The 20,490-nt window shown below is 41.2% G+C and overlaps 1 protein-coding gene and 1 pseudogene across 1 annotated transcript in view; both read right to left on the reverse strand.

Moving 5' to 3' along the window:
- Positions 1–20,490, reverse strand: part of SLC5A1 (solute carrier family 5 member 1) — a 72,724-nt gene that overhangs the window by 18,565 nt on the left and 33,669 nt on the right. Inside the window, exons 6-12 of the mRNA XM_025933371.2 lie at positions 16,867–16,972; positions 14,500–14,580; positions 12,868–13,088; positions 12,488–12,623; positions 10,993–11,100; positions 5,807–5,957; positions 3,414–3,582 (exon numbers count right to left, since the gene is read on the reverse strand). Of these exons, the coding sequence (XP_025789156.1) occupies positions 3,414–3,582; positions 5,807–5,957; positions 10,993–11,100; positions 12,488–12,623; positions 12,868–13,088; positions 14,500–14,580; positions 16,867–16,972 (972 nt within the window). The remainder of the gene's footprint in view (positions 1–3,413; positions 3,583–5,806; positions 5,958–10,992; positions 11,101–12,487; positions 12,624–12,867; positions 13,089–14,499; positions 14,581–16,866; positions 16,973–20,490) is intronic.
- On the reverse strand, positions 15,707–16,181 carry LOC112870249 (non-histone chromosomal protein HMG-14 pseudogene; annotated as a pseudogene).

The following is a 20,490-nucleotide window of genomic DNA, read 5'->3' on the forward strand; positions in this document are numbered from 1 at the left end:
TCCTTCCCATATGTTCATCTGTTTTGTTTCCTAAATTCCACATGAGTGAAATTATATGGAATTTGTCTTTATCTGATTGACTTATTTCATTTAGCATAATACACTCTAGCTCCATCCACATTGTTACAAATGGCAAGATTTCATTATTTTTTATAGCTAACTAATATTTCATTGTGTGTGCATATATACTATATATATATATATATATATATATATATATATATATATATATGTATATATTCATCAGTCAATGGACACCTGGGCTCTGCTCTTTTTATAGTTTGGATATTGTTGATAATGCTGTTATAAACATTTGGTTACATGTACTCCTTCATATCTGTATTTTTGTATCCTTTGGGTAAATACCTAGTAATGTAATTGCTGAGGGAATTGCACAGGGAATTTCTATGTTGGGCTTTTTGAGGAACCTCCATACTGTTTTCTAGAGTGTTTGCAACTAGTTTCATTCCCATCAACAGTGTAGGAAGGTTCCCATTTCTCCACATCCTCACCAACAACTGTTGTTTCTTGTGTTGTTAATTTTAGCCATTCTGACAGGTGTGCAGTAGAATCTCATCATGGTTTTTATTTGTATTTCCTGATGATGTATGATGTTGAGCATCTTTTCATGTGTCTGTTAGCTATCTGGATGTCTTCTTTGGAAAAGTGACTATTCATGTCTTTTGCCCCTTTTCTTAACTGGGTTGTTTGGTTTTTGAGTGTTGAGTCTGATAAGTTCTTTATAGATTTTGGATACTAACTCTTTATCAGATATGTCATTTGCAAATATCTTCTCCCATTCCACAGGCTACCTTCAGTTTTGTGCATAAGCTTTTTATCTTGATGAAGTCCCAGTAGTTCATTTTTGCTTTCATTTCCCTTGTCTCTGGCAACATGTCTAGTAAGAAGTTGCTGCAGCCGAGGTCAAAGAGGTTGCTTCTTTTTTCTCCTGTAGGATTTTGATGGTTTCCTGTTTCACATTTAGGTCTTTCATCCATTTTGAATTTATTTTTGTGTATGGTGCAAGAAAGTGGTCCATGTTCATTCTCCATGTTGCTGTCCAGTTTTCCCAAAACCATTTGTTGAAAGGACTGTCTTTTTCCCATTGCATATTCTTTCCTGCTTTTCAGAGATTAGTTTACCATATAGTTGTGGGTCCATTTATGGGTTTTCTGTTTTGTTCCATTGATCTGTGTGTCTGTTTTTGTGCCAGTACCATACTGTCTTGATGACTACAGATCTGTAATATAGCTTGAAGTCCAGAATTGTGACGCCTCTAGCATTGATCTTCTTTTTCAACATTACTTTGGCTATTGTGGTTCCATACAAATTTTAGGATTGTTTGTTCTAGCTCTGAAAAATGCTGGTGGCATTTTGATAGGTATTTTATTGAATATGTAGATTTATTTGGGTAGTTTAAACATTTTAACATTTGTTCTTCCAGTGCATGAGCATGGAATTTTTTCCCATTTTTTTGTGTGTGTCTTCTTCAATTTCTTTCATAAGTGTTCTATAGTTTTCAGAGTACAGCTCTTTTACCTCTTTGGTTAGGTTTATTCCTAGGTATCTTACTGTTTGTGGTACAATTGTAAGTGGGACTGATTTATTGATTTCTATTTTCTGCTGCTTCATTATTGGTGTATAGAAATTCAACAGATTTCTGTACATTGATGCTATATCTTGTGATTTTTCTGAATTCATGTATTAGTTCTAGCAATTTTTTGGTGGGGGTCTTTACAATTTTCTACATAGAGTATCATGTCATTTGCAAATAGTGAAAGTTTGACTTCTTCCTTACCAGTTTGGATATCTTTTATTTCTTTTTGTTGTCTGATTGCTGAAGCTAGGACTTCCAACACTGTTAAATAGTAATAGTGAGAGTGGGCATCCCTGTCTGGTTCCTGATCATAAAGGAAAAGCTCTCAGTTTTCCCCCATTGAGGATTATATTAGCTGTGGGTCTTTCATATATGGCCCTAATGATGTTGAGGTATGTTCCATCTGTCCCTACTTTGTTGAGGGTTTTATCAATAATTTTAATTTTTGTCAAATCCTTTTCTGCATCTATTGAGAGGATCATATGGTTCTTACCCTTTGTTTTATTAATGTGGTATATCATGTTGACTGATTTGCAAATATTGAACCACCCCTGCAGCCCAAGAACAAATCCCACTTGATCATGGTGAATAATGTACTTTTGGATTCGATTTGCTAGTATCCTGTTAAGAATTTTTGCATCCATGTTCATCAGGGATATTGGCTTATAATTTTCCATTTTAGTGGGACTTTGCCTGACTTTGGAATCAAGGTGATGTTGGCCTCATAGAATAAGTCTGGAGGTTTTCCTTCCATTTCTATTTTTTTTTTTTTTTTTTGGAACAGTTTGAGAAGAATAGGTATTAACTCTTCCTTAAATGTCTGGTCAAATTCTCTTAGGAAGCCATCTGACCCTGGACTTTTGTTTGTTGGAGACTTTTAATTACTGATTCATTTCTTTGCTGGTTATGGGTCTGTTCAATTTTCTATTTCTTCCTGTTTCAGTTTTGGTAGTTTGTATGTTTCTAGGAATTTGTCCATTTTTTCCAGATTGCCCAGTTTGCTGGCATATAATTTTTCATAATATTCTCTTATAACTGCTTGTATTTCTATGGTGTTGGTTGTGATCTCTCCTCTTTCATTTGTGAATTTATTTGGGTCCTCAAAGGAGCCATTCCTAATTTAACTCTAACCTGTCTTTCTAGCATGTCTTCCATTATCCATACACACAAACTTTCTCTCAAGCCAGGTGAGATTCCTTTCAAGCCCCTGACCCTCACCCTTACCTTTGCACTTCCACCTCTGAGCCTCAGGAAGGTGCTGTTCTCTCTGCTTTGAATGCCCTCTCTTCCCTCTCAGTTTCAGTTCATGTTGATATAGCCTGAGAATCCTTTCTTATGTTCTATGCCATATTTTATCCCTCAATTACTATCTACCTTATGCTATTTTGCATATAAACTGCTTGAGCACCAGGACTTCATCCTTCACTGGGCCCTGAGAATTACCAGCTGGAAAGCCAAGCTCACTGAAGAACCACTGAAGGTAGCCTATGTTAAGACTTGCTCCTGAGCTGCTTACCCAGGGGCTACAAACTTCCTAGGGAGTGTCATGTTGTCAGGTCAAAATCACCAAGATTACATGGAAAATGTACATCATTAGTTGGGAATGAGTTTGGAAGCTGCAGCAAGGAGGAGTGGGAGTCCAAAAGAATGTGAACCTAGGAGAGTCCCTGAAGCCTTTCCCATACAAACCCTCAGCAGCACATCTTCCTGCTTGAGATCTGTGGGAAATAGAATCCCTCTCATAGAGAATATATCGATCTGGGTGGGAATTTCTGTGTCAGAGTGGTTTTTCAAGGCATGCATAAATGATACCTACCTGTTCATTGACTCTCTTGCAGAAAATAGCAAGCAGGAAGACAGCTGCAATGGGCGGTCCCAAGTAACTGGTAATGGACTGGATGTAATCAAAGAGCTGCCCACTTTGCGCTGACTGCACAATGGGCACCCAGGCAATGCTGATGCCAGTCAGCACCAAGATGAACAACCTGAAATCAAAGCCCCCACAACAGAATGTCAATAAGTGGCTCTGTGTGAATAAATATATATCTCTATGTATCAGGTGTGTGTGTGTGTGTGTGTGTGTGTGTGTGTGTGTGTGTGTATACACAGATATATAGGGAGATAGATAGATAAATGTATATATTTATATATGTGTATATGTAATTTCATTTATTATATATCATATATACATGGTGTGTGTGTGTGTGTGTGTAACATGACCATAGCAAGGAAAAATAATTAGCAAATTCATTCTTGAGGCTTTTTTCCTCTGTATGCTGCCTCCTTGGGAAAGTCATCTGTGCCTATGAATAACTGAAATGCACTTGACTTTCAATAGTAACCTAAACCTGTCACTGACATAAAAGAATCACACTTCGACAAGTAGTAGTGTATAGGAATAAATGTATGGATTTTGGAGCCAGACAATCCTGAATTCACATGTTTTTCTCTCTGCAACAAAGGACACCTTGCTTAACCTCTCTGAGTCTCAATTTCTCCATTTGTGAATTTGGAATAATATGACTGACCTTGCTATTTTGGAATAAGGATCAACTATAGTAAAACACCTAGCAAACAGTAACCACTCAATAAATAGTAAAGACTATAATTTTTATTTTCTTCTTCTCCTCCTCCTTTTCCTCCTCTTCTTTGTAATAAAGTGAAAACCACAAGCCAAAAAGAGTTTATAAAGGAATGGACACTACCAAGTATTTCCGATTCTCCTCTCCTTGAGTTTCACTTCAAGTCTTGAAGAGATTGGAGGATTCCCTTAAAAGCTCCTCTTACTTGTGCTCTTGATTTAATTAGAAAGAGGGCTATGATTCCCTTCCCTTACTTACATGAATTTAAGGCAAGAGTCTTAAACTAACCTTCGTAAAGCAGTGTTTTCACTCATATATTTCTCCCTCTGGAATGTCCTTCCACTGCCCCCCATTTGCCCACTACCCACCATTTTGGACTTAGTTCAGGTCTCCCTCCTCCAGGAGATTTCCTCAAGTACTGCATGCCATGCTTACCTCTCCCTTCTCTGAGCTCTTGATTGCTCTTACAGTCCCCATAGCAAAGTTTGGGATTGTTTCCTGTAAGCCTGTCTAGGGCAAGGATAAGCCCCAGGGCAGCAGTCATAGAATACACAAAAAATGTGAGCTCCAACAATCTCAGAGCCAAGCAGGCCACCCCTGAGCAAACCCAAAACAAAAAAAAAAAAAAAAAAAAAGGTTCTCTTTCCATGTTCATCTTGAGCCTTATAGATAACAGGAAAAAAATTATGAAGTCGTTTCTAAGGGAAAAACCATTCAGGGTGATGGTGCTGCCTTCTGTGAAGCAAAGTAGTAGACTCTGGCCTGGTCAGATCTCCCCTGGGTGCCAGGTATTTCATCACCTGAGAGTGGCCTGTCATTTTTCCTTTCCTTCCTTTGCCCTAATCTTACTGATGAGACCTATGAGGTGGCAGCCCATACCCCTTCTGCACTCACTGTGAAACTTTCCCTTGACTGATATCACACAGACTTGACCCTCCTGATCTGAAGAAGTTGACCTGCCATAGCCCCACAAAGAGGCATTGCAGAGCTTTGGTTAGTACTCTATCCAGAGCATCCACTCTATGAATTATGAGCACCTCCGACCCATATACCAACTCTCCTGGCTTTCAGTATCCTATTGTGTCTATTACCCCATTTGGCAATAACAAATGTACACATAGTATTGTGCTTTAGACTTTACAGAGCATGTTCTCAAGCATACTATCACTTGACCTTCATAATGGTCTAGCAAAATGTTGCAGCAAAGGGTCAAGGCATCAGAGGCATCTGGGCCTCAGAGATGGCCCATATGAAAAGCTATAGTGTAGGACTGAGGGGGGTCACATGGGAACGGATAATGAGCCTTGGACAAGGACTCAGTTGGTCTGAGTTCCAATCCTGGCTCTGCCACTGTCCAGACTGCCTGGATTTAGGCAAGATGAGCCTCGTTTTTTTGTTGATAAACTGAGGGTTAGACTAGATGATTTCTGATGCCACATCTTACTCCAAACAGGCATTGTTTGATGATCTTCAATTTAAAATTAAATCCCACTGACATGCAAATATAACTAGCTACAGAGGTTACTCTCATTCTACCCAGATATCTACCAATCTTCCCTAGCATGGGAGGCAGGGGGCGGGTACATTCAAGCTTTCATGGTGGGTGACAAGAAGAAGCTGCACTTACCTTCCTGCAATCATGAGTTCTTTTTCAGATGCTCGTTTTCGGATCTTGGTGTAGATGTCCATGGTAAAGAGGGTGCTGGCACTATTGAAGATGGAAGTTAGGGAGCTCATGAGAGAAGCCAACATGACTGACAGCATCAGGCCTCGCAGTCCTGGAAGAGAAGAAGGTTCTGAGTGGTACACACAGTACCTCAGCTCTTTTGTACTTGGAAATTGTGAGGACTCAAGATTTGTTTGCCTTCTGAAACCATGCCATATTCTTTGATTTATCTCTCCAGAAAGGCTAGACATTTTAAGGAATGGACAATGGCTTTAAATTATATTGTTAGCCCAAAGCAATCAACAAAGAGATAGGGGCAAAATATATATGAGGTAAATAGTTTGCAAATGAATGATGATGATAGTGGTTAATGATGATGATGATGATGGTATGTGTGTGTGTTTCCATCTAAGAGGACTTTTATAAGGTCTTTTACTCAAAAAATTCATGGCATGGCAGAAAGATTCAAACTAGGATTCCAAAAATGAGGTTTTTGAGAAAGTGAAAAGCATGTAGAATAGAAGGAAATATTGCAATTCATATATCTAATAAGGGTCTAGTATGCAGAATATATGCATAAAATGTGTAACTGAATAATAAAAAGACAAAAAATCCAATTAAAAATGGGCAAAGGACTTGAATAGAAATTTCTCCAAAGAGTTTCTCAAAAAATTAAAAATAGAACTATCTTATGACCAGCAATAGCACTACTAGGAATTTATCCAAAGGATACAGGAGTGCTGATTCATAGGGACACATGTACCCCAATGTTTATAACAGCACTTTCAACAATAGCCAAATTACGGAAAGAGCCTAAATGTCCACCAACTGCTGAATGGATAAAGAAGATGTGGTTTATATATACAATAGAATACTACTTGGTAACAAGAAAGAATGAAATCTGGCCATTTGCAGCAATGTGGATGGAACTGAAGGGTATTATGCAAAGTGAAATAAGTCAGTCAGAGAAAGACAGATATCATATGTTTTCACTCATATGTGGAACTTGAGAAATTTAACAGAAGACCATGGGAGAAGGGAAGGGGAAAAAATAGTTTCAAACAGAGAGGGAGGCAAACCATAAGAGACTCCTAAATACAGAGAACAAACAGAGGGTTGATGGGGAGGGAGGTGGGAAAGAGGGGGGAAATGGGTGATGGGCATTGAGGAGGGCACTTGTTGGGATGAACACTGGGTGTTGTATGTAAGCGATGAATCATGGGAATCTACCCCCCAAACCAAGAGCACACTGTATACACTGTATGTTAGCCAATTTGACAATAAATTATATTTTTAAAAAAGAAAGAAAGAAATTTCTCCAAAGAAGATAAACAAGTAGCTAATAATCACACGAAAAGATGCTCAACATCAGGGAAGTTCAAATCAAAACCACAATAAGATACTACTCTGTATCCACTAGGGTGGCTGTAATAATAATTTTTAAAAAGGACAGATAATAACAAGTGTGGGTGGAGATGTGAAGAAATAGGAGCCTCATACATTGTTGGCAGTAAGGTAAAAGGGCATAGCCACTGTGCAAATAATCTTGCAGTTTCTCAAAATAAACATGCAGTTACTATATGACTCATTAATTTCACTTCTAGGTGTCTGCCCAAAAGAAATAAAAACATATGTCCACATAAAAATTTGAACATGAATGTTCATAGTGGTATTATTTATAATAGCCAAGTAGAAACAATACAATGTCCATCAACTGATAAATGGATAAACAAAATGTGATATGTCCATGCAATGGAATATTATTTATCAATAAAAAGGAATGAAGTATTTACACATGCTATGACATGGATGAACCTTGAAAACATTATGCTAAGTGACAGAAGCAAGACAAAAAGGACAACTATTGTATAATCCCACTTATATGAAATGCTCAGAGTAAGCAAATTCATAGAGACAGGGAGTATACCAGTGATTGCCTAGGGCTAAGGAGTTTGGGGTGAAATATGGGATGATTGCTAATAGGTACAGGATTTCTTTCGGAGATGATAAAAATTGTAATTGTGGTGATGGTTGTACAACTCTGTGAATATACTAAAAAAAAACCACTGAATTGTATACCTTAAGTGGTTAATTATGTGGTATGTGAATTATAATTCAGTAAAACTGTCATCAAAAAAAAGACAAGGGTGTGTTTCCAACTCTGACCCCAAGCAAGTTACGCCAACGTCTAGGCCTCATCTCCTAATATGTTAAATGGGGATAATACTACACTTGCCCAAATCAGAATAAGAGATTGTTCTTAAATTTTTCCCAATCATGGCAAGCATGGTTGGCTATAATCTCTATTACTACTTCCATACCAAGGAGAGCATAAAGTTGTCCCTGCTAGGTTGGAAGGCCAGGTCATGCTGAGAGCCCATCATAGAGACTACAGTCTTAGAAGTAAAAGTAACCTTAGAGGTCACCTAGGCCTATCATCCATTGGTAGAATCCCTTCTACATTCTATCTGCCCAAACTCTCTAGCATTAGGAGATCTACTACCCCACAGGGAGTCTTCTCCCTCTTGGGCAGTCCTAACCACGCTGTTATCTGCCTCTTTGTGGCCTTAGACACAGTCTTTATGCTACCAAACCAGAGAGGTCTTATCTTTCATCCACTTCACCATCTTTCATATATTCAAAGATAACTCGTGTCTTCTTGAACTCTCTCTTCTCCACACTAAAGATCCTCAGTTTCTTCTAATACTCTTTATAATTGGTTTTGGGGGACCCAAATATACAGAACTTGACATATTACCTCTATTAAACTTTAGCTTATTACATTTGAGTCAACATCCCTGCCTCTTGAGATCTTTTTGGAAATGATTCTATCATTCCTCTAGATTTACATCTATAAATAATTTTATAGTTGTTTTTATCTACAGCCTTGCAAGAAGAAAAATAAAGGCTGTCTCCTTCAATTATTTTGTCATTTGTTGGGAAATTTTTAATCGTCCTTCCTGAGTTTGTACCACATAGACCACAGACTATTGGAGCTATAGAAGGAGTTATAAAGATCCTCTAGTCTAATTCCCTCACTTTTCAGTTGGTAAAACAAAAGTGCATTTCAGGGCACCTGGGTGGCTCAGTCAGTTAAGCATCTGATGCTTAATTTCAGCTCAGGTCATGATTTTACAGTTTGTGGGATGGAGCCTCACATCAGGCTCCATGCTGACAGCGTGAAGTCTGCTTGGGATTCTCTCTCCCTCTCTCTCTGCTCTTCCCCCGTTTGCATGCACATGTGCACACGCGTGTTCTCTCTCTGTGTCTCTCAAAAGACATAAGTAAAAACATTTAAACAAAGGTCCCTTTCAAGGAGTTAGTAGGTAGGGCTTCATTTGTTCAGGGTTTCTTCACCAGTTAATTGTTAAGCTGGGATAGAGCTCTCCCCTTTGTACTCTTATCAAACTCTTTTTCACTCAATAAATATTTGTTGAACATAATTTTACAGTGGTCCAGGCATGAAATAATGGTATATCAGTGTAGGGTGATACTACACTGGAAAGAGATAGATGAATATAAGAGATATTTAGGCAGCAAAATGGACAGAATTTAGTGACAGACTGGTGGGACAACATTTACTGGCCAAGTGGAGGAGACTGAATCTTCAAATGAGACAAAAAGTTGCAGCCTAAAGGATAGGGGTAAAAAGACAAATAGGAGAACATAGTATTATGGCATCCAAGAGAAGAGAATAACATAAGAAAGATGAGTGATCAATAATGCTGAATGCTACTGAGGGGTCAAATAAGATAAAGAATGAAAAATATCTATTTAATCTACTACAGGGAGGTCATTGTCGATTTCGGTGTTTACAGAAGCCAGATTCCAGCTGAAGGTGAAGGAATGGCAATGATACATGTAAACACAGCATTTTGTTGTCTTGCATGCCATGCATCTTTCTGTCATGTACAATTCACTCGAACACAGTGTTCAGAAATACCTACAGTCCTCACCAAGGATCTGCCAATCTAAAGAAATAACATAAACAGGGGTGCCTGGCTGTCTCTGTTGGTGGAACATGTGACTCTTGATCTCAGGGTTGGGAGTTCAAGCACATTGGGTGTAGAGATTACTTTTAAAAAAAAGTTTTTTTAGCCTTAAAAAAAAGAAAAGAAATAACATAAACACCCCCCACATAGGCCAATGTAATCCAAATCAGAACTCTAAAAGAGCCAGCCGTGTGACTCTTCTAATTGCAACCTTAATTAATAAGCAGCCTGGCTCAGTTGAATAGTTAATGATTACCCCCATTTTTTTATAATTTTCATGCAAATGGTTTACCCAATCATACATCCAGTATGTGATTTAAAAAAATTATTCAATCCAGCCTTGAGCAGAGTTAAGCAAGCCAGACACTGAGTTGCTGTGTGGCCTTGGAAAAAATCATTTTCCTTCTGTAGGCCTCAATTTCCTCAACTATAAAATGAAAAGGTTTGACTAAATAGTCTCTAGGTTTCCTCTCAGTAACAAAATTTTTAAGTTTCTTCTAAAACCTGATCAATACCTTTGAATTTCTGGTCTCCTGAAACCCGCTAACCTAACAAGATTTGCATCCCTTGAGCCAGAAATATATTTTTCTTAACATGAAACATGAACAGTAGTCCTACAGGTCTACACCAAAACTCTAACTATTCTGGACTCCAAGTACTCAATCTTTTAGTATAACACATTTCTCTGTAGTGAGAAGCCCCCTGGTGGCCCATCCATCTACTGCCTCCAACTTCCTCATTTAAAGCTAAAAATCACTCTGCATTTCTTTCCAGGTTTTTTCTTAGAACATCAATTCATTCCACAGGAAAAACTCCATTTAGTTCAAGCTTTCATGTTAATGTCTGTTGGAGAGCTAGAAAGACCTTCTAGATAGCATGGAAAAGTCGTGATTTTCGCTAGCCCATTTTCAGGTCACCTCTTTTCCAAGATTGACTGATGGACACATGCCAGGTCTCATAGAGCTCAACCAAGTCATAAGGTGACTTCCGCTGAGGGAAGACATGTTCAAAACCTGAGGACACCCAGAGGGAGGTTTTCCCTACTCGGCCCCAAGGCTCAGAAATGGCTTTTCCCCAGAGGGCTGCAGAAATCTACATAAAGTATAAGTCCAATCAGCCTCCAAAGAAAGACCCTGCCAGCAAGGTGACTCTCACCATTGGGCATGAGCTCCACCACCAAGGTCGGGTAAGCCATGTTGGTACAGCCAACTTCAGTGCCACAATATTTCTTACATTCCGAGGGGACGGTGCAGGCAACTTTTTCTGGAGAAAGATGAAAAGTCAGGTCAGTAAGTAGACATTGGGGAAATACTTCCAAGATTCGCTTTCTTAAAACAAGGCTTCGAACAAGACATTCCTGCCCATGGTCCTGAATTGGTTCCACAGAGAGTGCAGCTCCAAATTGAGCCCTTCTATGCCATGCCCCTGCCCCACTGGTATGACTGTCTCTAAGATCTTACTGGGGAGAAAAAGGTTCTTAGGCAGAGTAAGGGGGAAGCAAAGCAATGCTCAGAGTAGGAAGGGAGGGGGCACAATCTTTAGCTTGGAACTCTCTACAGCTTAGCAGTAACTATTGTCTTGTTTCTCCTGAAAATCACAATGAAACTGTGGCTCCTAATTTTGAAGTTTATTTGAAGTAGCTTTTACAAGTAGGATTGAACACCAGATGACTGAGGGAATTCCCCACTAGGAATGCTGTTGGGTAGTACTTCTAAGATGTGAAAAATCTGGAGTGGAGAGAGACAGGAGGTAGTCTGGAAAGGGAAGGGGACATGATTTAGAGGCTTAGGGAAAATTTTAGTAACTTCTTTAGAATTAAAACAACAAACATTTATTATGTACCTACTATAGGTATATCCTTTAGTGCTGTTCCGTAGAGCATTGATTCATTATAGCACTGCCTCAAATATTAAGTGTGTTATATCTATTATATCATAAATTATTCAGTTAAGAATATTACTCTCATGACAGGTGAGCTAGTATAGGAGTATGAGATCACTATTAGGAGCATGATTAACAGCCAATGGCAGCAAGTACCCCCAGACTGTCCTGTCTTCATTTTGGAGAGAGCTTACCAAAGTTTCACTCCATGGTGCTCTCTTTTTTGCCATTATTTCATATTCCAGGAAACAGTTTTGACCTATTATGGCTGACCCAAAAAAGCAAATGGAAATCTGGAGAAGCCTCAAAAGGGCCAAGAAAGACTCTATCACCCTAGATAACAAAGTACAAGACTCGGGGCTCTTCAAGGAAATGGTCCAAGAAACAGGGCTCTGAGCACCAAGCAATTAGAGACTGGGCAGGGTCCTTTGCCATTAAAGACACACCACCATGGCCTGAGTAAGACTGAGCAAAAAGTTAGCAAATATTAGCTGGAAGAAGCTACAGCTAGAGGTGTATCATGACTTCAGAGAATTTGGAAAAGGGAAGAAAGTAATTGTCAATGTAAGGAACCAGAAAGACAACCCCACAGGCTCTGTGACCTTAAGTTGTTTGCAATCTAAAGGGGGAATAATAATACCTGGTAATTGTGGCAAGAAAAAACAGAAGATGGCAGAAAAGAAAGAGCAGAGAGCTACAGGGCTTTAGAAGTTACACAGAGCCTGGAAAATGGAAGAGAGTGGCTGCTGAGTCTAGCAAAAGGCATCACCTGTGTACAGGATGCGGCTGATCATTCCCGGCATCACCATGAGGAACATAGGCAGCAGCTTCAGGTACCCACACATGACACAGCCGGCCTTCACATGAGACATGTTTTTGGCTGAGAGGCAGCGTTGCACAATGACCTGACAGAGAAAGCAGTGAGAGAGGGGTGCAGGCCAGAGACCCCTCAATGCCCTCTGGCTACTCCTAGCAGCAACACTCCTACATGTCCTCGGCCCTTGGCCTGGCACCTCCTTGTCAGTAAGGCTCAGTGACCCCAGACCACATGAGCCCTGTTCTACCTTACCCACTACCACAAGCCACAGACAGGAGTCCCTGTAGAGACCTGGGAACACCCCGTCCACTCCACACATCCAGCATAGGTACCTGATCTGTGCACCAGTACCACAGGGCAAGGATGGACAACCCAAAGGTGAGCCCAGGCCATGGCAGGTCTCCAGTGAGGGGGTCTCGGAAGATGTGGAAAGAGTCAGCTCTCGGTGTATAACATTCTTTCTTGATGGTGATGTTTCCATCAGAAATCACAGTTGGAATGGCTTTCATGTACTTTATCATGAAGGTATCATACCCTCCCACTTCGTGAAAAGCTGGAAAACATCAGCAACAAACATCCTGAAACTCTCAACTCTTAATTCAAGTTTCTTCCTGTGAATGCCTGAGAAATCACCCTCGCAGTGTGGTCTTGGGCAAGTCATTTTCCCAACCTGGGCCTCAACCTTCTCATCCACAGAATGGGATTATTAACCCTGCCCAACCTCCTTGCGGGGCTACTCTGAGGGTCCAAAACAATAACCTGTAAAAGTATTTCAACCATAAACCTTTTTAAAAAGAGAAAGGATTTGGGGCACCTGGGTTGAACGTCTGACTCTTAATTTCGGCTCAGGTCATGATCTCATGGCTCATGAGTTTTGCTAGTGCAGAGCCTGCCTGGGATTCTCTGTCTACCTCTTTCTCTGCCTCTCTCTCTCTGTCTCTCAAATATAAATAAATAAACATTAAAAATTTCCCTTTTTAATTAAAAAAGGGAAAAGACTTGAATTATTAAAAGAAAGACCTTGGTTTTGAAGATTCAAGGCCTCTTTTCCCCTCCCTTTTGCTGTCAGCAGCAGCCTTTAAAATCCTGCACAGAGACCTAGAGACACACAGACTCAGTCATACCCTCCTGGTCACAGCAATGTGGTAAGACAGACAGAGAAAGGGTAAGGAGTAAGGAGAAAGGGTAAGGAGCCCTACCACCTCTTGGCTGTGTGTCCTTGAATAAGGTATTCCAGCCTCTGCCCTGCTGAACCCCATAGACCACTGGGGGGAAACCAAATAGAAGCTCTTGGAAAGAAGAGAACAGAGACTGGATAAGAGGCTTCACAGGACACACAGAGAGTACAGGCCCTCTTAAAAACAAAATGCATTTATATTCTCCCATAACAAGTACCTCTGTATCTAGGGTCTCCAGTTTTGTCTTTAGGATTTCACAGACAAATAAAATTTCAAAATTGGAGTCAAGGGACAACACACAATGGCTAATTTTTAAAATTTTATCAAATAAGGACATAAACAAGAAAATGATCACTTATTGTCATTAACTCATAAAAGAAAGGATATTTAACATTTGAATATATTTAGCCTGCTGGATTTTAGCCTTATCCTTTTTTTTTTTTTTTTTTTTTTTTTTTTTTTTTGTCCAGTTTTTCTGTGGAGAGCGGACCATGACATCAGAGGCCCACATTGGGAACCACTGGCTCAGTCCATCTAGAGAGAGCAGTAGGGAATCCAGGTATTGTCTGGGCCTGGCCTAGTCTGAGATCTCCAGGGCTGAGGAAGGTGCCCTCTGTACACCCACAGTGATGGCCAATCTAGGCTGGACCACTCCCCTAGAGAGGGCAGAGGGTACCGGGCTTACTTCCCGGACCAGCAACAGGCAGGGAGGCTAGGCTTGCTTTTCTTTCCCTGGGCCTCTTACTCTGCCACCCCACCTCCCCAGTCTGCTCCAGCCCCACTTACCAAACCCGGTCAAGATAAAAGACCCCACCAGCATGATCACTGTCTGCAAGGTGTCCGTGTAAATCACAGCTGCCAGGCCCCCTAAGCAGGCAAAGGAGACAATATGTCTGACCTCATATAGGAGGACAACCTGTCAGCCTACCTCCTTTGCCCACTGCCTGCCCCTCTCCCTCTGCACACCCTCTGAGCACACCCCTCAGTCACCTAACTTTCCTTCCCTCTCTTGTTCTTTTACAGTAGTCTGCTACCCAGCATGTTCCCACACCTCCACTTTTCACAACGCTGGGAAGGCCTTGGAAATTGAATATTTCTCCCTGCTTGAGGAGGAAGAGTTTGATGCAACCATTTGAAGGTAGGAGATGGCTCAAAGGAGATGGTTATGGTAAGAAGCGTCTTCCACAGGGGCGCCTGGGTGGCTCAGTCCATTAAGTGTCTGACTTCAGCTCAGGTCATGATCTCACCACTCCTGAGTTCAGACCCTGTATCGGGCTCTGTGGTGACAGCTCAGAGCCTGGAGCCTGCTTTGGATTCTGTGTCTCCCTCTCTCTCTGCCCATCCCCCCCTCGTGCTCTCTCTGTCTCTCAAAAATAAATAAACATTAAAAAAACATGTCTTCCATAAACGAAGACAGGGAAGAGCAAGGAGTAGACATCTCTACAAGGTGTCTGGGGACTTTACTGAATCAACACATTTCAAAGGGCCACTAGCATGTCTGCTCTCTCTTTACTCAGACCATCTAAGTAACTTTTTTTTTCTTTCATAATTGAGTTTTTATTTGTTGTTCTGAGGATCAGTACAGACAATTCAATTTGTACACAATTCTTAACGTACGTACCGAAAACCTAAAAAAAACCATGTAGCTGTGGTTCTTTTCTCAAAGTTATTACAGTGAACTTCCAGCTTAAAATTGGAGGCAAATTTCCCTTAACAGTATATCAAGTACTGGTATCTTCAAATATTGATATGCTGTTACACTGTTAAGTCCCATTAATTCACAATTTAATGTCATATACACTACATACTCAAATTTTCAATCTTGCACAAGACATTAACAAGGTTACTAGGAAACTGGACTACCACAACCAACATGTTACAGAATGCACAAAATTCTGACAGGGAGAGCCAAGCAAGATCAAGGAGTGGTTTTCTTTAGGAAACAATTCTAGCATAAACAACGTGGGAATAGAAGTAATTTAAAATGTCTGGATTGTACAAGAAGGGAGACAGGGACCACTGGTAAGACATGGGATATGATACTAATCAGACTTGGCTTCTTTCTCTCCTACTTCATCAGAGGCTGGACTCTCCTCGTTTTTAGTTTCTCCGTTTTCTGCAGGTAAGTCTTCTTTTGTTTCTTGGTTAGCCACTTCAGCCTGTTTTCCCTTAGCTCCCCTTTTCCCCTTTGTTTGCACTCTTTTGTCTGAAGATTTCTCCTTTCCCGCCGCCTTTTTTGGCTTCGTTTCCACTTTTGCAAGAGCAGGTTTAGCTGACCTCCTCTTGGGCTCCTTCTTCGCTGCCCCCTCTGCGGAGCTGACCTTCCTCTTGGGCATCGTGGCGGCGGGGCGGGCACGTGCCGGCTGCATGGGGGCCGCCGCGCACCGAGAGCCTTCGCGAAGCTGGGCTGCCTGGCCGCTACCACTCCTCCCGCCGCCCGAGCTGCTCTAAGTAATTTCTTGTCCCAAAAGCTGTGGGACTCCAGCTACACAGCAAACTTCATTACTGACCCAGCCCCCTCCCCAACCTAGAACAGAGTAACACTTCCGAAAAGGTGTCCCCAATTGCTCTTCCTGTCACTAGCTTCTGCATTCATCTCTTGAGTCTTCTTCTAAAATCTCTGTATGTGTCACTCCCTCCCTTCCTGCCTACAGTGCCTCCCAGTGGCTGTCACATCAAACCCAAAGCCTCCTTCTGGCTTCCGGGACCCTTGCACTGTGGCCTCATTTGAACTATCAGGACTTATCACCCACACACATAACCCAGGTACCTCCCATTGACCACCCATCTCCAGCCAAACACATCTTGCTCACACTGGCCCAAACCCATGCCATGCCCATTCCTGACTCCATTCCCTGCTCTCCCCTATCCCTGCACCTGGCACTCCCTCTCTAATTCTCCCAACTTCTATCCACAACCTGGAAGGCCAGGCCCTGCCCCACTTCCTAGAAGAAGCTGTCCTGACTATTCCACCCAACACTGGAGTTTTCTGGGGGCCCCGTATAACTTGTTAGGGCCTGAGAGTGGGGACTAAGCAAACACTCCATCCTAAAACTGTTTCTTGGGTGTATCTCTCTTTATTGAGAGAAGAAGCTATGTCTCCTAGGTCCTCCTCCTTTCCTGGGCTTCAGTTGAGTCATTTGTAGGACTCACCTGTGATAGTATAAAGACCAGTGATTGCCAATAAAAGAAAGATGGCCAAATACAGATCCAGACCCAAGGCCATGTTGATGAATATGGCCCCAGAGAAGATGTCTGCCTGGAAGGAGAGGAGAGACAGAGTTAGGAATGAGGGAAGCCAGCTGGCCGCAAGTTGCACCCAGGGTCTGACTGAGGCACTTAAGCTGCAGGGACAGAGAGGCAAACTTGAAAGGGGTAGCAGAAAGTGTTTCCTTAGTAATGTCAATGCTTGTGATTTCTGCAGCCCATTGTTAGACCACACATCCCTTGCCCTTTGGCTAAAATCCCCCAATTAGAGGTTCATGTTTTTATCCCTGGTTCAGAATATAAAAGACAAGTACTGCACATTTCCACATATATATGATATCTAAAATATGCAAATTTATAAAATCAAAGACTAGAATAGTGATTACCACGAAGGGGGGCTGGGGGACAGGGAAATGGGGAGTTATTAATCAACGGGCACAAAGTTTCAGTTAAGTAAGATGAATAAGTTCTAGAGATCTGCCATACAACATTGTCCCTATAGTCAACAATAATGTATTTTACACTTAAAATTTGTCAAAAAGATAGATGGCATGTTAAGTGTTCTTAACACAACAAAATAAAAAATAAAAAAATATTAACACTTCAGGATCATACTATATTTCTAGGTTTCTCGACAAGCTTTATTCAAGATGATAGTAGATATCCCACGGGAAGAAAAGATTCCCTGGTCAAAAAAAGTCTATGAAATGCTGGATTAAACAAATTAAGGCAGTTTCTTTACACACAATTTCTCTAAGCCTTTAAAATACAGCATGTACTGTGAATCGCCAGGAGAGGACCATGGGAAATGACCCTTCACAAACTTAATTAACTATGGAACTCTGTTTGCCAAGGAATAACTATTAACACCTTGAGGTTCGCCCAACCCACCTGTGGACTGCTGCTCTAAGCTATTATCCATCATTTACACCTCAGTGTGCAAAGGCTTATCAAATCTATTCCCAAAAGCAAGTTTGAGTGCTAGAGAGTCCATGAGAGGGAAACCCCACCCACACTCTGGAGCAGAGAGAAACTTTAGCAATATCATAATTTTATCTTCTCAGCCCAGATGGAGTCCACCTTGACTCAAACACAACCAGAACATCACCAAGAATCTCTTGCATGGCAGTCTTGCTTCTAGGTGGTTTTATCTAGATTATCTCATGTAGCTTTAGGGAAAAGTGTTCCCTCTTCACCCCCAAATTCACCAGTTATGTTCTTGATGCTGTTCTCTTTCTCCTCCCTGCCTCATTTAGCCCCATAAAGAATCTTCTACCTGGCTGTATGGTGCAATTCCTAATTTTAACCAACAGAGAGCACTGGAGTCACCCAAAATGAATTTTTCATGGCAGCTCCAAAATACTACCAGGAAGGGTAGGATTAAGGGATTTCTTAGTGAACCTTTTTTTCAAATCCCTCGGTGTGAATGAAATTAGACCTCCCTTAGAAGCAATGCATGAGCTGTTTCATTGCATAAAACCTAATGTATTTCAGGGTGTGTAAAGGGCCACCCAGTCACAACCCTGGAAATGGTGCCCTTGCGTCTCCTCTCCATTCTTGGTTTCCCCACTTCCACCTCCTTACAGTTCCAGCGGTTCATCTCCCTGCCAAGCAAATCTCCTAGTCCCTGCCTCTATTACTTGGCAGAGAGCTTGTCTCACACCAACTCCAAGCTTATGTGCAACTCTCTCTCCCAAGATGGGTCTCCTGAGTACTGGTGCCTTAGCTCCCCTGCAGATTCTCTAGCCCCAGGGGACCTAATATCATTGTCATTCCTGGTGGATGAGGAGAAGTAGAGTCAGAAATCCCACATAAACAAAGGCTGGTGGTCAGAGGACCTGGGTTTTAACACCAGTGCTGCCATAGTAGGCCTGAGTGACTTTGGATAAAACATTTCACCTCTCCATGTCTCTGTGTTCTCATTTTTAAAGTAAGCTCTGACTCTGAAGGTTTATGATTCACAGTGGCTGGAAGTGGGAAAGTCCTGCAACCAAAGAAAGCATTCCCCTCCCAGGTCCTGGACCTGTTCCACCCGGTCCTCTAATGCCAAAGAGGAAGAAAGAGCCCCTGGCTGCACGTCAGCCTAGCTAAAGGTGAAACGGCCACTTCTTCCTGACCCTGCACATTAATCCACTGGAATTATGATGAGTATTCATAATGCTGGACCCTCCCCTCCCATGCCTCTATATCATTACACAAAGTTATACCAGTTGAAGGGGCCCCATTCATTGATTACATAGGAGTGCTAGTAAGTGCATACATTTTTGTTTGGTGGATTAGCTAATAAGCATATGTGAGCAATAAAAATATTCCAAGGCTGTTACTGCCTTAAAAATGCCTTTGGTTGGTTTGTTTTTCAGAGTAGTTCATTTGTAATGCTTTATGACAACATGCCATAGAAGACTGTGTTACCCTCATTAATATGTTCCTTCCTATCTTCAGTCACAAATAAGTAACACACAACTCCTAAGATAATGCTATAACTAAAGTCTACAAAGACTTATGGGAAGTGTTAGGCTAATGGAAATCTTGTCTTTATGATACTCTATTTCCAGCTAACAGGGCAGATAAAGAATTCCAAGAACACATTCCTCATGAATTGAAGAAACCTAAGACAAATTCTATCTCCCATGAGTCACTCCTAATTTCAGAAATGAATTGTGCCCTTTGAACCCTGAAAGCCAGCAGGAGTGCCTCCAGATGCCATGCCATACCTGAGCTCACGTTAGTCCAGGCACTCTGACATTAGTCTTTGAATCCTAGGTACCCAAATTTTATGTGCTTTACTAGGGTTTTTTTTTTTCTCCCATATCTAGGGAATTTTATAGTTTACCAAGTGCTTTCAGATACATTGTTTTAATCTCCAAAACAAGGTAATAGGACAATATATTGGCTCCACTTTATAGATAAGAGAGACCAAATTTATGACATGCTCAAGAGCTAAAATCCAGTTTTCTGTCTCCAAGTTCAGTGACTTTGCCACAACATTAAAAGGTAAGGGCTCTTTTTTCTAGATTATTTTCTGCAGAGAGCAAGATATTTTATCATTTAAAAAAATTGTTTTACCTACTTTTAAGGTAAAATAATTTATGGGTATGGTTGGGAAAAAACAGCACAGAAAGCTATACACTGAAAAGTAAAAATGTCCCTACTTCCATGATTTGGACCAAAGGTGACCACTGTCAAGAGCTTTTGGTCTGCCAGAGGATTTCCAAATAGCTTGCTGAAAACTATATGTCAACAGTTATGTTCCACAGTCCCCAAAATAATAATTATGAATGGGGCGCCTGGGTGGCTCAGTCGGTTAGGCGGCCGGCTTTGGCTCGGGTCATGATTTCATGGTCCGTGAGTCCCTGCATCGGGCTCTGTGCTGACAGCTCAGAGCCTGGAGCCTGTTTCAGATTCTGTGTCTCCCTCTCTCTGACCCTCCCCCGTTCATGCTCTGTCTCTCTCTGTCCCAAAAATAAATAAAAAACGTTGAAAAATAAAACTTTAAAAAAAAAAAAAGATGGAGAAGAAAGATGACAAAATGCTATGCACATTCCAACTGCAATTCTGTAAAGGATAGCA

The sequence above is a fragment of the Puma concolor genome, chromosome D3, assembly GCF_028749965.1.
Source record: "Puma concolor isolate L17-30 chromosome D3, mPumCon1.1.hap2, whole genome shotgun sequence".
NCBI classification, from domain to species: Eukaryota; Metazoa; Chordata; class Mammalia; order Carnivora; family Felidae; genus Puma; species Puma concolor.